Source organism: Saccopteryx bilineata, chromosome 1 (assembly GCF_036850765.1).
Source record: "Saccopteryx bilineata isolate mSacBil1 chromosome 1, mSacBil1_pri_phased_curated, whole genome shotgun sequence".
In the NCBI taxonomy this organism is placed as follows: domain Eukaryota; kingdom Metazoa; phylum Chordata; class Mammalia; order Chiroptera; family Emballonuridae; genus Saccopteryx; species Saccopteryx bilineata.
This window is the reverse complement of record NC_089490.1, coordinates 116,264,569-116,278,557: the sequence shown is the minus strand read 5'-3', so window position 1 is coordinate 116,278,557 and position 13,989 is coordinate 116,264,569. Positions and strand designations below refer to the sequence as shown.

The window sequence follows — 13,989 nt, the reverse complement described above, 5'->3', positions numbered from 1 at the left end:
ATTTCTTTTTTGACCCACTCTGTTTTTTAAAAGTATGTTGTTTAGTTTTCACATTTTTGTGGGTTTGTTTACCTCTTCGTTGCAGTGAATTCTAGTTTTAAGGCTTTATGATTCAAAAATATGCTTGGTATAATTTCAATTTTTCTGAATTTGTTGATGTTATTTTTGTGGCCAACATATGGTCAATTCTTGAGAATATTCCATGTACACTAGAAAAAAATGTATACTCTGGCACTTTGGGATGAAATGTCCTGTAGATGTCTATCATATCCAATTATTCTAGTGTTTCATTTAAAGCCATTTCTTTTTTTATTTTTATTTATTTATTCATTTTAGAGAGGTGAGGGAGAGACAGAGAGAGACAGAAAGAGAGGAGAGACAGAGAGAGAGAAGGAGGGAGGAGCTGGAAGCACCAACTCCCATATTTGCCTTGACCAGGCAAGCCCAGGGTTTTGAACCGGCGACCTCACCATTTCCAGGTCGACGCTTTATTCACTGCACCACCACAGGTCAGGCTAAAGCCAATATTTCTTTATTAATTTTCTGTTTGGATGAATGAATGATCTAGAGCCATCAGCAGTGTATTGAAGTCTCCAAGTATGATTGTATTTTTTGTCGGTTTTTATTTTTAGGTCAGTCAGTAGCTGTCTTATATATTTTGGTGCTCCTTGGTTTGGTACATATATATTAAGAAGTGTTATGTCTTCTTGATTCAATGTCCCCTTTAACATTATGAAACGACTATTTTTGTCTCTGATTACCTTTGCTGTCTTGTAGTCAGCATTGTTAGATATGAGTATTGCTACACCTGCTTTTTAGGGGAGGTGTTATTTGCTTGGATTATTGTTTTTCAACCTTTCACTTTGAATTTGTTTTTATCCTTGTAGCTTAGATGTGTTTCTTATAGGCAGCATACAGTTGGATTTTCTTTTTTAATCCATTCTTCTACTCTGTGTCTTTTTATTGGTAAGTTCAATCCATTTATATTTAGTGTAATTATTGACATTTGAGGATTTTCTATTGCCATTTTATATATTGTTTTTTGATAATTTTGTATCTTGTTTGGTTCTTCTCTTTCATTTTTCTATCATTTGTTTTTGTTTGGTTGTAATCCATACTTCTTTTCTCTATTACTTCTTTTTTCAAGCCATGTACTTCTGTGTTGGTTTTTTTAGGGGTGGTTACCATTAAGTAATAGAAAGCATACATATCATTTTTATGTAGTACATTATCTCATGAGTGCTTCTGCACTCCATCCTCCTTTGCTACTGTTAATCTTTGTCCTCTTCCCTTTTTTTTGTTTGTTTGTCATAGATTAATCTTGTTTTTATTGCAATCTTGATGGAGCTTTAACTTGTAGTTTTATTTTGTGTGTGTGTGTGTGTGTGTGTGTGTGTGTGTGTGTGTCTGGTCAAAAAAAAAACCCTTTAGTATATCCTGAACTGGGGTTTTTCTGGTAATAAATTCCCTCATCTTTTCTGTATCTGTGAATGTTTTTATTTCTCCTTCATATTTGAAGGATAGCTTTGATGGGTATAGTATTCTTGGCTGAAAATTCCTCTCTTTCAAAACTTTAAATATTGAGGTTCACTCTCTTCTAGCTTGTAGAGTTTTTGCTGAGAAATCTGTTGATAATCTAATGGGCCTTCCTTTATATGTTGTATTTTTATTTTCCCTGTCTGCCTTAAGAATTTTCTTTGTTATTGGTTTGTGCCAATTTCATTATGATGTGCCTTGGAGTAGGTTTGTTAGGGTTAAGATAACTCGGTGTTCTGTTTGCTTCTTGAATTCGAGGCTTTAGTCCTTTCAACAGGCTTGGGAAGTTCTCATCTATTATTTGTTTGGATATGCTCTCCATTCCATTTCCTCTCCCTTCTCCTTCTGATACACCCATTATGTTTATGTTGCTCTTTCTGATGGAGTCAGACAATACTTGTAGGGCTTTCTCATTTTTTTTTTTTAATTCATGAGTCTCTCTCTTCTTCTCTCTGTAGTATCTGTAGTTGCCTGTCTTCAATGTCACTGATTCTCTCCTCTATCTGGCTTGTTCTATTGGCTAAGCTTGTTACCTGTTTTTTAGTTGGTGGATTGAAATTTTCATCTCTGTTTGGTTCTTTTTTTATAGTTTCAATTTCCTTGGTGAAGTACTCTTTTTGTTCATTAAGTTGGTTTTTTGAGCTCACTAAATTGCCTTTCAGTGTTTTCTTGTATCTTATTGAGTGCTTTTAGAGCTTCAATTTTGAATTATCTGTCATTAAGCTCTAAGGTTTCCATGTAGTTGAGATATTTTCCTGGAGATTTTTTATCATCTATCTGACCTACATTTGTCTCTTATATCTATATTTGATTTTTTTTCCTTGATGGCATTTGCTGGTGGTATTGTTAATAACCCCAATAAGAGATAATTATTTCTTTTTCTGGCAGGGGTACTGCACTACAAGATTTGCCTCTGTGAGATTCTTGGGTGTTCTGTAAAGGCTTAGCTTTCGCCTTTGTAATTATGAAGGAAGGGTTGTCACATTGGTAGTAAGATCTTGTTGCTAGGGTTTTGCAACTTTATGATACTGGTACTGGCCACCCAGGACTCTCCAGGGCCCTCCCCCATTTCCCAACAAAGCAGGGGACCTAGTTTCCAGGTGCCACCACCTCTCACAGGAGAGAGCAGCTGGAGACTTAGCCACCACTACTGTTTTCACAGCAAGGGAAGCAATGAAGAATCTGGAGGCTGGGGTGACAAAGTCCAGTCTCTCCTCTGATACCACTCTAAGCAATCCAAGCACAGCCCTGGGCAGAGCAAGGGTTGTGTGCCACAAGCTGGTGTCCCCAAGTTTCAGGAGCAGCTGCAGCAGAGATCACAGATCAGGGGCTTCCCATCCATACACACGAGACTCCCTCCAGCAAGCCTGTGTCCAAGCTTCAGAGCCTGTGGTGCTCAGATTCCAGATCAAGAGCATCTGGCACCACAAGGCTAAATTGTGCCTGTTGTGTGGGCAAATCAAGCACACCCCAGTATCCTGTGGGTGGTCCTCCACAAGTTATTCACCTGCAGTTCTTAGGAGCTTGCCAGAGGCTTTGTGTGTGTCCCTGCTTGTAATAATTCAGCCCTGCAATCACAGGTGCAGCAGATGCCAGGAAGCAACCTTGCTTTCTGTTCATGGTCATCCCCCTTCTCCTCCCGGCTCCTCTGGGTCTAAGACAAAGCCTGTGCAAACAGTGCCTCCCTCCCTCAGGTTCATGAGGAAGGAGAAAAACTCAGTCTTCTGGTATTATTTTTTCTTCTGTGCTTTGGCCCTCCTTCTTGTGTGATCATACCTTTGTCTATCTAATGTGTGTATATTTCAGGTTCATCTGGGGTTTTTTCTCTGCATATAGTTGTAGAATTTGTTGAAATTTCAAGAGGAGAGATGAGGAGTATCTCTCAAGCCACCATTTCTCTGATGACACTCCTCAAGATTTTGGATTTTATCCTAATTGTATGGAAATCCATAGAAAGAATGTAACCAAAACAGTAACATTGAATTTGCATTTCCATAAGATAATTCTGACTGTTAGGTGTATAATAGGTTATAGGTGGGGCAAGAATGGAAACAGGAAGGCCAGAATTTAATATGTTGTTGCAGATTGTGTAGGTTAAAAATTATGATTTGTCTTAAAATGATGTCAGTGGCTATGGAGAGAAGCAAGGAAATTTACAATTTTTTGGAAATAAAATCTAAAGAATTTAATAATATATTTGAAGGTATGGGAAAAGAGAAGGGACCCCAGATTTCTGCCTTAAGTACATAAAGATACTGGATGAGATAATGCAGAAGAGTGAAGAAGAATTAGGTAAAAAGATCAAGTTCCACTTTGTGTACTCAACTCTTTGAAATTTTTCCTTAGACATTATCTATCTTTCTGACCTTCCTTTCCATGGTTTTACTTCTTTTTCTTTCTTGCTCCTAAATGAAAATATGTTTGAAGGCATTTAGATGTTCTCTTCTTTCCATCCTCAATCATTTTTTTTTATTTTTACCTGACTTTAAATTCCAACTTTATGTAGATGATTCATTAATCTTTCCCCCTTGACTCAACCAATCCTCTGATCCATGACTCAAATTTACAATTGTTTTCTGAGCACTGCTCTTTAGATTATGCTTTTGTATCTCTGACTTAATTCAAAATCAAATTCATTTTCTCCATGTCTACTGTGGGTTTTATTTATATGGTTGTCACTACCATCTTCCCAATCACCTGGACTCATATTCAACATTGACATCTAATGTCATTTTGTTCTTTACAGATGCTATGGTTTTATTAGTGGAATCTATTATATCTTGTGTTTGTGCCCTCTATATTTTCTGGAAGTGGGTGTCCCGATCGTACTTTCAGGCCCCATTATACTTATCAAGATTATTTTAACTTCCTATCTTCTATCTTCCAATATCTTTCCTATTCTACCAGCCAACACATGGCCTTCAGAGTAATAATTTTAAATGACAATTATAATCATTTCACTTGTGTCTGTTATTTTCAATGATTCCAGTACCTTCAGGGTAATTTCAAAATTCCTTAAAAATATATTAGATACCTCTTATGATCTGACCCCAATCTAGCTTCTCCTCTGATTTCTAATAACTTGAGTTTCTCACCATTCAGAAAATTTGTCTGACATTCACAACTCTGTACTTTTGCTCATGTTATTTGTGCTACCTTCACCTCTTCATAGCAAACCTTTCTCCTTTAAAGCATGAAATGATTCCACTCACCTCTCCAACTAGAAATGAGTTCTTTTTTTATATTCCCTGATAGAATATAAGTCTACAATAACTGAAAATAGATATTTTTCATCTTATACCTCTCACTACATCTAGTAAAATGCCTTACATATAGCAAGTATAAAGTAAATATAAAACAGAATTGATATATTCATTGTCTTTCTGATGAGTATGTAATATATCAAGTAATCTAGGTAAATGCAATTATGTGATGAACTTGAGTTTAAAGGTAGATAATATTGAAATTCGTGTCTTTTTATATGAACTGTTTACAAAACCAAATTTTTTACTTCACTTGAATAAGCCTTCGTAAAACAATTTAAAATAATAATCTAAAAATCCCTCAAATTTTCTAACTTTTATTAAAATTTCCTCCCTTTTTTTTAATGCCTTCTATTTCTTGGGAACCCAGTAAAGAGCAGACTTTATGGGCACATTCTAATGCTGAGATATAATTAAAAAAATTACCTACCAGTTTCTCTATCAACCAAAACAAACACTAAGCTATTTAAGTATTAAGATTGACTTTTCTGAGTTGAAACTTTGTCTGATCTGAAATTTTATACAACTTAGCAAAATGTGACTATCTCTAAATTTCAAATAAATTTTATCAAGCTAAATTTTACCTATGCTTTAGCAATGGAATTTAGTCTAGTAATATGGATGATAAATTGAGAAATGAAAGGGTTGCAGTGGGTATAAACTGTAGAAAAACCTAACAAAACCCAATCATTTTCAACTAAAATGTCCTAGATAATTCCTTAAAAGTAAAAGAAAAAGCTGGATCACTATTTGAATAATTGCTGCTATTTATACACTTTACCTCATTCATTCACCTTTAATATTTTTTTCCTAAATAGAAGTTTTTAGTCTTTAATTCTCCAATAGCTGTTTTATTTTTTCTTCAAAGATTAAAGAAATGTCAGACAACTGAAGACTGATAATGCTTTTAGGTTATTTCAAACAAATTTTTACTTTTAAAATCTTATGAAGAGATACTATTTTAAATGTCCCCCAAATTATTTTTGATTCCTCTATAGCTAAAAAACTTATCAAAAATGATATTTTGTCTAAAAAGTTCAAAACTATTATTTTATCTTTAGTAGTAATTGCTATTAATTGCTACCAGGAACCATTATAATACCAGTACATTATCTTATTTAAATCTCATAGCTACCCTACACACTAAGTATTATTAACCCTCTCTAAAGTGGAAGAAAGTAAGAATGAGGTTAAATAACTTACCAGAGGCCATATAATGAGTAAATCAGGAATAGGGAGGCAATGCCACCACAGCCTAGAAAGCACAGTAAGCAGGCACCCAAATATCCTCAGAGCTAAAAAAATACTGAGGAAACTTTGTCTACCGTCAATGTGTAAGAAATGCCATGGCCACTTGCACTGATCGAGGTCTCACTCTTTAATTTTTTTTCTTTTGCATTTTTTTCCTTCAGTCATTGGAAATCTTTCTGTTGCATCAGCCTGTGATGGTGGCTGGCTGGCTTCCCTGAAATACATAGAAAACACTTCCCTCCAGTGGAGCAGCCTCTTTCAGGCCAAGTTCTCACCATTTCCTCCATGCTCTGTTTCCACCTGGTACTTCAGTACATTTTACTTGGACTGGCTGAACACTGGTAAACCCAGCCTGTGAGTAACAATTCTGTCAATACGGAGTCTCAGACCACATTGCCTCAAGCAATCTATGCACTGCCTCGAAGTTCCCCATGTTTCAAGACAAGCCTATTTATCATCCTCTTATTTTTTTAATGTTGAGTTTTTCTTCATTTCTCTATCACATACAAAATAATTATTAATTCTACCTAAATGTAAGTAAAATAAAAGATTTACTAACCTCATTAAAAGCAGTAACCATTTGATCAGATACAGAAGAGGAGAAAAACACTTTGCTAAAATCTAGAAGAAAAGGCCAGTACACTCAGTTGAACTTTTCCTCCTCCACTTCCCACCTCCCTCCCTCTCACTCACAGACAAATTCACATATCTACTGTCTCCAAAAACAACATCTAGAATTTACTTTGAGAGTCTATGAACATGCAAATGAAATGAATATGTGAGGCAATATTGCAGATAACTCAATGTATTTAAATTAAATTACACTAAATTAAGTGTGATTGTTAGTGTTTCATAAAACAGTTTCAGAATAGCTTTATTAAATATTAAGCATTTTCTGGATTGTCTAGATTGCTGTTATTAACTTAACTAGTGACTTTAAAACTCATCAAAATATTTCAATGACTTCTTGAAAAACAATAATGTGTGTGTATGTGTGTGTTTTAGTGTAATTGTTTTGTTTTATATTTCTACCTTCCTTATATTTCCCTGAAGTGGGAGCTCTGATTATAACTCAAGCTCAGTTTTACTTTACCAAGATTATTTTTATAACTTCCTTGCTCTCTTCTTACTTTCAATATCTCTTACAATCTATCTCCTAAGCATATGACCTTTAGAGTAATCATCTTAAATGATCATTCTAATCATTTCACTTGTGTCTAAAAACATCAATTACTCTATTACCTTCAGAATTATTTTCAAATTTATTAACTATATATTTGATAAAGATATATATATTTACACACATAGACATATGTATACCAAAGCAATTCACTGCAAAATGTCAAAATAAAATTAAGTTAGTATAATTATAGTTATACATGTGTCTGAGACTTCTTTTTTATAATTTTAGATCATCTCATTGCATATATTTTACGTGAATAAATTATTTTATGAGATTCAAAGATGTAAATATATTTTGACACTATGAAGACTACAAAAAAAGTATAAAAATACCACTACACAAATATTTTTAACTTCTCTGATGTTGTTTCCAGAAAACTGTTGGAAGTAGTTAGCCAAAATTTTGTAGTCTAAATAGGAAGAAAGGTAATAAATAAAGGTGATAAGGAATACAGTTAGGAAATTTCTGACAATATAACAATACTGGTTCAATACACAAAAAGCAGATTATGTGATATATATCACTTAGATCAGCCCTCCCTCATTTATCTATCAGGCAACTGAGGTCCAATTAAGTCAACTGACTTACTCACTATTGTGGTCATGGGATATGGACCACAAGACTTTGTTTCAATTTTTAGTTTTGTCACTGACTAAAGGGGTGATCTTGAGAATTAATTTAACCTCTAAATTTCACCTTTCTGATCTTTAAAAGGGAAATAGTTATAATTATTCCTTATATCACAGAATCAGTGTAAGAATCAATAAGAATATGAACTACTCCTTGAGAATTAAATGATATAAAATATGAAAAAGTATTTTGGCCCTGGCCAGTTGGCTCAGTAGTAGAACATCTGCCCATGTGTAAATGTCCCAGGTTCAATTCTCAGTCAGGGAACCCAGGAGAAGTGCCTATTTGCTTCTCCACTCTTTCCCTTCTCACTTCTCTCTCTTTCTCTTTCTCTCTTTCTCTTTTTCCTCCTGAAGCCATGGCTCGATAGGAGTGAGTTGGCCCCAGGCGCTGAGGATGGCTCCATCACCTCTGCCTCAGGCACTAAGAAGAGCTCTGTTGCTGAGCAACAGGGCAACACTCTAGATGGGCAGAGCATCGCCCCCTTCTAGGCTTGCTGGGTAGATCCTGGTTGGGGCACATTCAAGAGTTTGTCTGCCTCCTGTCCTCTCACTGAATTTAAAAAAAAGAAAAGAAAAAAATATTTTTAAAAAAGTAAAAGTGTTTTGAACAATAAAATAAAGAAGTATTCTTCTGGAAGGCAGTACAACATAATGGCTAATATATGTGATCTTAAAGTAAGACAGATCTGAATTCAAATCCAGTTTTGCCACTGACTTGTTGTGTGACCTTGGCAAAATTATCCTGCATTTCTGAGTCTTTCTCATCATTTATAAAATGGGGAAGGTTTTTGTAAGGACTAAGTGAAATATATTATGTAAAGGAAAAAGCAGAGTGTCTAGTAGTTTATAGATAGCACACAATAATTAGCATCTATAATATGTGCAATTATTGTTATTGTCTTCCACATAAATTAATAGTGCCAGACTCAGACTCAAGGCTCAAGTACAGCACATAGCTCTTTCTACCACAATGACTACAACTCAAACACCAGGAGACCTGGCAGTGTGAGCAGAACTGGGTCTTTCTCAAATGAGTCATTCATGATCCCTTTTTTCTCTTATTTTTCACCTCCAATCCAACAGCAAATCTTAATCTTTACTCTAAAATACAATGCAAATCTAATCATGTCTCACTATCTCTTGTTCTTTGCCTATTTTCTGGTACCAAGTCTATCAGAGCCTCTTAATTTGTCTCCTGCATCCTCTCTTGCTCCATGAGTTCGTTCTCTTCAAAAGAGTTATCATGCTCTTTTTGCCTGACCAGGCAGTGGTGCAATGAATAGAGTGTCAGCCTGGGATTCTGAGGATCCAGGTTAGAAACCCCAAGGTGAGCATGGCCTCACCAGCTTAAACAATGGGTTGCCAATTTCAGTTTGTGATGATAGATATGACCCCATGGTCATTGGTTGTGTCCAAAGGTCACTGGCTTGAAGTTCAAAGTCTCTGAATGAGCCAGGGGTCACTGGCTTGGTAGGAGCTACTCTCCCACCCCAGTCAAGGCACATATAAGAAAGCAATCAATAAACAACTAAGGTGCTACAACTATGAGTTGATGCTTCTCATCTCTCTCCCTTCATGACTGTCCTTATTTGTCCTGTCCCTCCATAACACACTCTCTCTCTCTCTCTCTCTCTTTAGAGAGAACTATTGTGCTCTTTTTAATACATAAGTCCCATCATTTTCCTGCTTAAAATTTTATATTAGGATTTTAGAGATAAAATTAATTGGTCAATAAAACTCCACAGGATTTAGTCTCAGCACTACTTCAACTAAACTTTATAACATTCCTTCCCTTGACCCAAGGATTTTATTCTTGCTCTTCTCTCTACCTAGAATCCCCTTTTCTCTGTGTTCAAGTGGCTGGCTTCTCCTAATTGAGTTTTTCTCAAAGATCATCTCTTCAGAGAGTTTTTCCTGGTCATCCTGTCACTGCCCAGTCCATTATTCTGTTTTTGGAGCACTTGTCAGAATCTGAAATTATCTTATTTATGTGTGTGTGTTATATTGCCTGTCTCTCACCATGAGAATATACAGTCTTGAAGCCAAGATTCTTATCTTTCCTGTTTATACTTTCAGTCTTGTGTTCTTTCTTGCTGAAAGGTGCATGTACAAGGTAAGAAGCAATAAATATATTTAGTTGAGGGCCCTAGCCAGGTAGTTCAGTTGGTTGGAGGGTCACCCAACACACAAGGTTGTAGGTTTGATCCCTAGTCAGAAAACACAAAAATCAACCAATGACTGTATAATTGAATGTAACAATAAGTCAACATTTCTCTCTAAAATCAATAAGTAAAACTTTAAAAATATATATTTAGTTGAATAAACAAGTGAATGAATATCTACAGCTATCTCTATTTGAGTACAAGAAAAATATATTATTCATATTACTGACAATATACTGCATTGATGACATGAAATAAGAAGTAAAAAGGAGACTCAGAGACATGGACAAGAATGTGATGGTAATGAGGGGAGAAGGAGAGGGAGGAGGTGGGGGAGGGGAGGGGAGGGATACAAAGAAAACCAGATAGAAGGTGGCAGAAGACAATTTGACTTTGGGTGAGGAGTATGCAAAATAATCAAATGTCAAAATAATCTGGAGATGTTTTCTCTGAACATATGTACCCTGATTTATCAATGTCACCTCATTAAAATTAATTTAAAAAATAAATAAAAGAAGTACAAAGAATCACTCCCCAAATTTCATTGGATATTTTCTACTCTACTAAGCCATGCTATGCATTGGATATAATCTACAAAAAACAAACAAATAAACAAAAAACAGAAAACTTTCAAAGTTTGTCTTAATTATAGCAGTCTATGCCTTAGCTCTTAGCCTGTGTTTATTTATTCTAAAATACTGTGTAGGTATCTACAATAAACATGAGGCTGCTCAAGATGCTTAAGACACATCAGTTAAAAAAAAGAAAAAGAAAATCTGTCATTGTGGAACTTATCAAAGAGTGAAAAGTAATAAACAATAAATGTAAGAAATAATTAAATTATACAACATGTTAGAAGATGATGGGTACTCTAGAAAAGGCAGGGCAGGATAAGGGAGGTTAGAAATGCCATGTATAGAAGGGAGCAAGTTGTAGCATTATGAGATTGGTCAGGATAGCTGTCAATGAAAGGTGATATTTGAGCTGACACTTGAGAGGGTGAGGGAGTTAGCCACGTGGATATCTCTAAAGAACATCATTGTTGGAAGAGGAGTCAGTAAATGCAAAGATGAAAGTGTGTCTAGCAAGAAAGTACAAGGGGTTTTGTGCAGTTGGAGGAAAGTGAAGAAGGAAAAAACTAGTCAAGGAATAGTTACAGTGGCATTAAAAAGACACTGAGTTGGGCTTTTAGTGAAATGGGAAAAGGAGTGACATGATATTACTTACATCTTTAAAGAACACCTCTCTCCTTGTGGAGAATACACTATAGTGAGGAAAAGGATAAATGAATTGAGACAGTAATCCAGGGAAGAAAAATAATGGTTTCAGACCAGGGCAATAGCTGGATAGGTGGTAAGATATAGTCAAAATTTATTTATATTTTGAAAACAGAACTAATAAGGTATGAGGGGGAAAAAATTAATAATGACATCAAAAGTTATGACCTGAGTAACTAGAAGGATAGAGTTGCTTTGGGGACCAAGTTTTGGGGAGGAGATCATGAGTTTAGCTTTGGATTTTAAGGTTGAAATGTCAAATAGGTATCAAATAGGGATTGGATATACAAGTCTGTAATTTGGTATTGAGATAAGGGGTAGATGCAAATTTGAGAGTCATAAGCATATCAGTGGTATTTAAAGCAACAAAACTAGTTGAAATCAGCAAGGGAGTTAGGGTACATAAGAGGTCTGAATTGACAAAAAAGCAAATTAAAGAGCTGAGCCCTGAGGCACTGCATCATTAAGACATTCCATAGAAGAAAAAAAATTTACAAAGGAGATAGTAAAGAAGTAACTTAAGAAGATATGGTACATATATAAAATTAAATACTGCTTAGCCATAAGAAAAGATGAAATACTGCCATTTGTGACAACATGGAATGATCTTAAGGATATCATGCTAAGTGAAATAACTCAGATGGAAAAAGTCAAGAACAATATGATTTCATGTGGAATATAAAACTGAAAGCAACAAATGAACAAACAAGACAAACAAACCAAAACTCATAGATACAGAAAACAGTATGGTGGTTACTAGAGGGGAAGAGGGTGGGGGGATATAGCAAAGGGTAAAGGGGGTCAAATATATTGTAGCAGAAGGAGACTTGACTTTGGGTGGTAAACACACAATGCAATATACAGATAATGTATGTAAAAATAGTACACTTGAAACCTTATCATTTTATTAAACAATGTCACCTCAACACATTTAATTTAAAAAAATTTTAAGTATTTTCAGTTCAAAGAGTCTGAGCAATTTTTTCAAGTCAAACTATAGCTATGAAACCTTTTTATACATCACAACTTCACAATAAATAATATTTGAAATTTATTCTTTCTTGAGACCAATAAAGAATGTTAGCAATTGGGAGGGGGGGAAGGAAATGACTAGTGAGTAAAGAAAACCAGAGAAACATCTTAGATGCCAAATGAAGAAATGGTATTAAGGAAGAAGGAATGTTGAATTGTGTCAAACACCGCTGCTAGATTAAACAGGATGAGAACTAAGAATTGACCATTGGGTTCCAGATGAATTAAACCATTTGTGGGTTATTGCTGATTTTGACAAGAGCTTTTCATGTGAAATATGGTGATGCACAAAAGTCTAATTAGAATAAGTTTAAGAGATTATGGGAAGAGAAGAAGTGGAGACACTGTATTGGAAGAATTGTGCTGCAAAGGGGAACAATGAAATGGAACAGTAGCTGACAGAGGATTGAAGGTAAGGAAGATTTTTTGTTTATGTTTAAGGAAGAAAAAATAATGGCATTATACAATATGTTGGTGGGAATGATTCAATAGAGAAGGAAAATTAATAATGCCCGTGGAGGGGGGATACTAGAGAGAGAGAGGTTGAGATCTAATTGACAAATTGAGAATGTGGTTTTAGATAGTAGCAAGGCTACTTCAACAGTAACAGTTTGGAAGACGGAGTACCATATATAAGTGCAGAAACTCATAGGTGCATACATATGGTATGAAGATTCTGTGGAAATTCTCTTCTGGCTCATTTAATTTTTTCAGCAAAGCAGGATTCAGAGGCATGAAATTGTTATCTAGGACAATGAAAGGGTGAAGAAACTAAGGAGATATAGAATGTTGTCAGGGAGAATTGGGAGGCCATTTGAGGTTTGTGGGCAAGAATTTAAAATGAGGCCCTGGCTGGTTGGCTCAGTGGTAGAGCGTTGGCCTGGCATGTGCAAATCCTGGATTCAGTTCCCAGCCAGGGCACAAAGGAGAGGCACCCAACTGCTTCTCCACTCTTCCCCCTCTCCTTTCTCCCTGTCTCTCTCTTCCCCTTCTGCAGCTAAGGCTCCATTGGAGCAAGGTTGGCCCGAGCACTGAAGATGGCTCCATGGCCTCCATCTCAGGTGCTGGAAGGGCTCCAGTTGCAATGGAGCAATGTCCTAGATGGGTATAGCATCGCCTCCTGGTGGGCATGCCGGGGGGATCCGGGTTGGGTGCATGCAGTATTCTGTCTCTCTGCCTTCCTGCTTCTCACTTCAGAAAAATACAAAAAAGAATAATTTAAAATGAGCTAGACAACATGGTTATGTGTTTTTCCTCAGCCATATTAAGCTGCATGGATATAGGAGCAAAGATGACAGTGAATCATTTTGCCAGTCAAGCTCTAGAAAGCAAGAGATAGGCAAGGGAATGAGAGTGTGTGAAGAGATACGCTTATAACTTGGGTCAAAAGAGTATTAAGGGCATAAGGGCATGAAAGAAGTGAAAATAATAAAAGGAACAATGAAGTAGAGGTCCTGGAGGAGTTAAAACCGTGTGTGCAGTTGAGTAGTGGAGGATGAGCTGGAAAGAAGAAGGTGGTAGTCAAAGCAGAGTGCATAGACATGAGATTAAGGAATAGTTACAATTATTGATCTAAGGCATGGATTGGCAAACTTTTACTGAAAAATGTCAGATAGTAAATAGGTTTTACACACCAGTCTGTTACAACCACTC

General features: G+C 35.8%; 1 protein-coding gene across 1 annotated transcript in view; it reads left to right on the top strand.

Annotated features, from left to right (window-relative positions):
- The window catches only part of SLC15A5 (solute carrier family 15 member 5), a 119,767-nt gene that overhangs the window by 57,039 nt on the left and 48,739 nt on the right, over positions 1–13,989 (top strand). Inside the window, 2 exon segments of the mRNA XM_066252619.1 lie at positions 6,244–6,381; positions 6,384–6,404. Of these exon segments, the coding sequence (XP_066108716.1) occupies positions 6,244–6,381; positions 6,384–6,404 (159 nt within the window).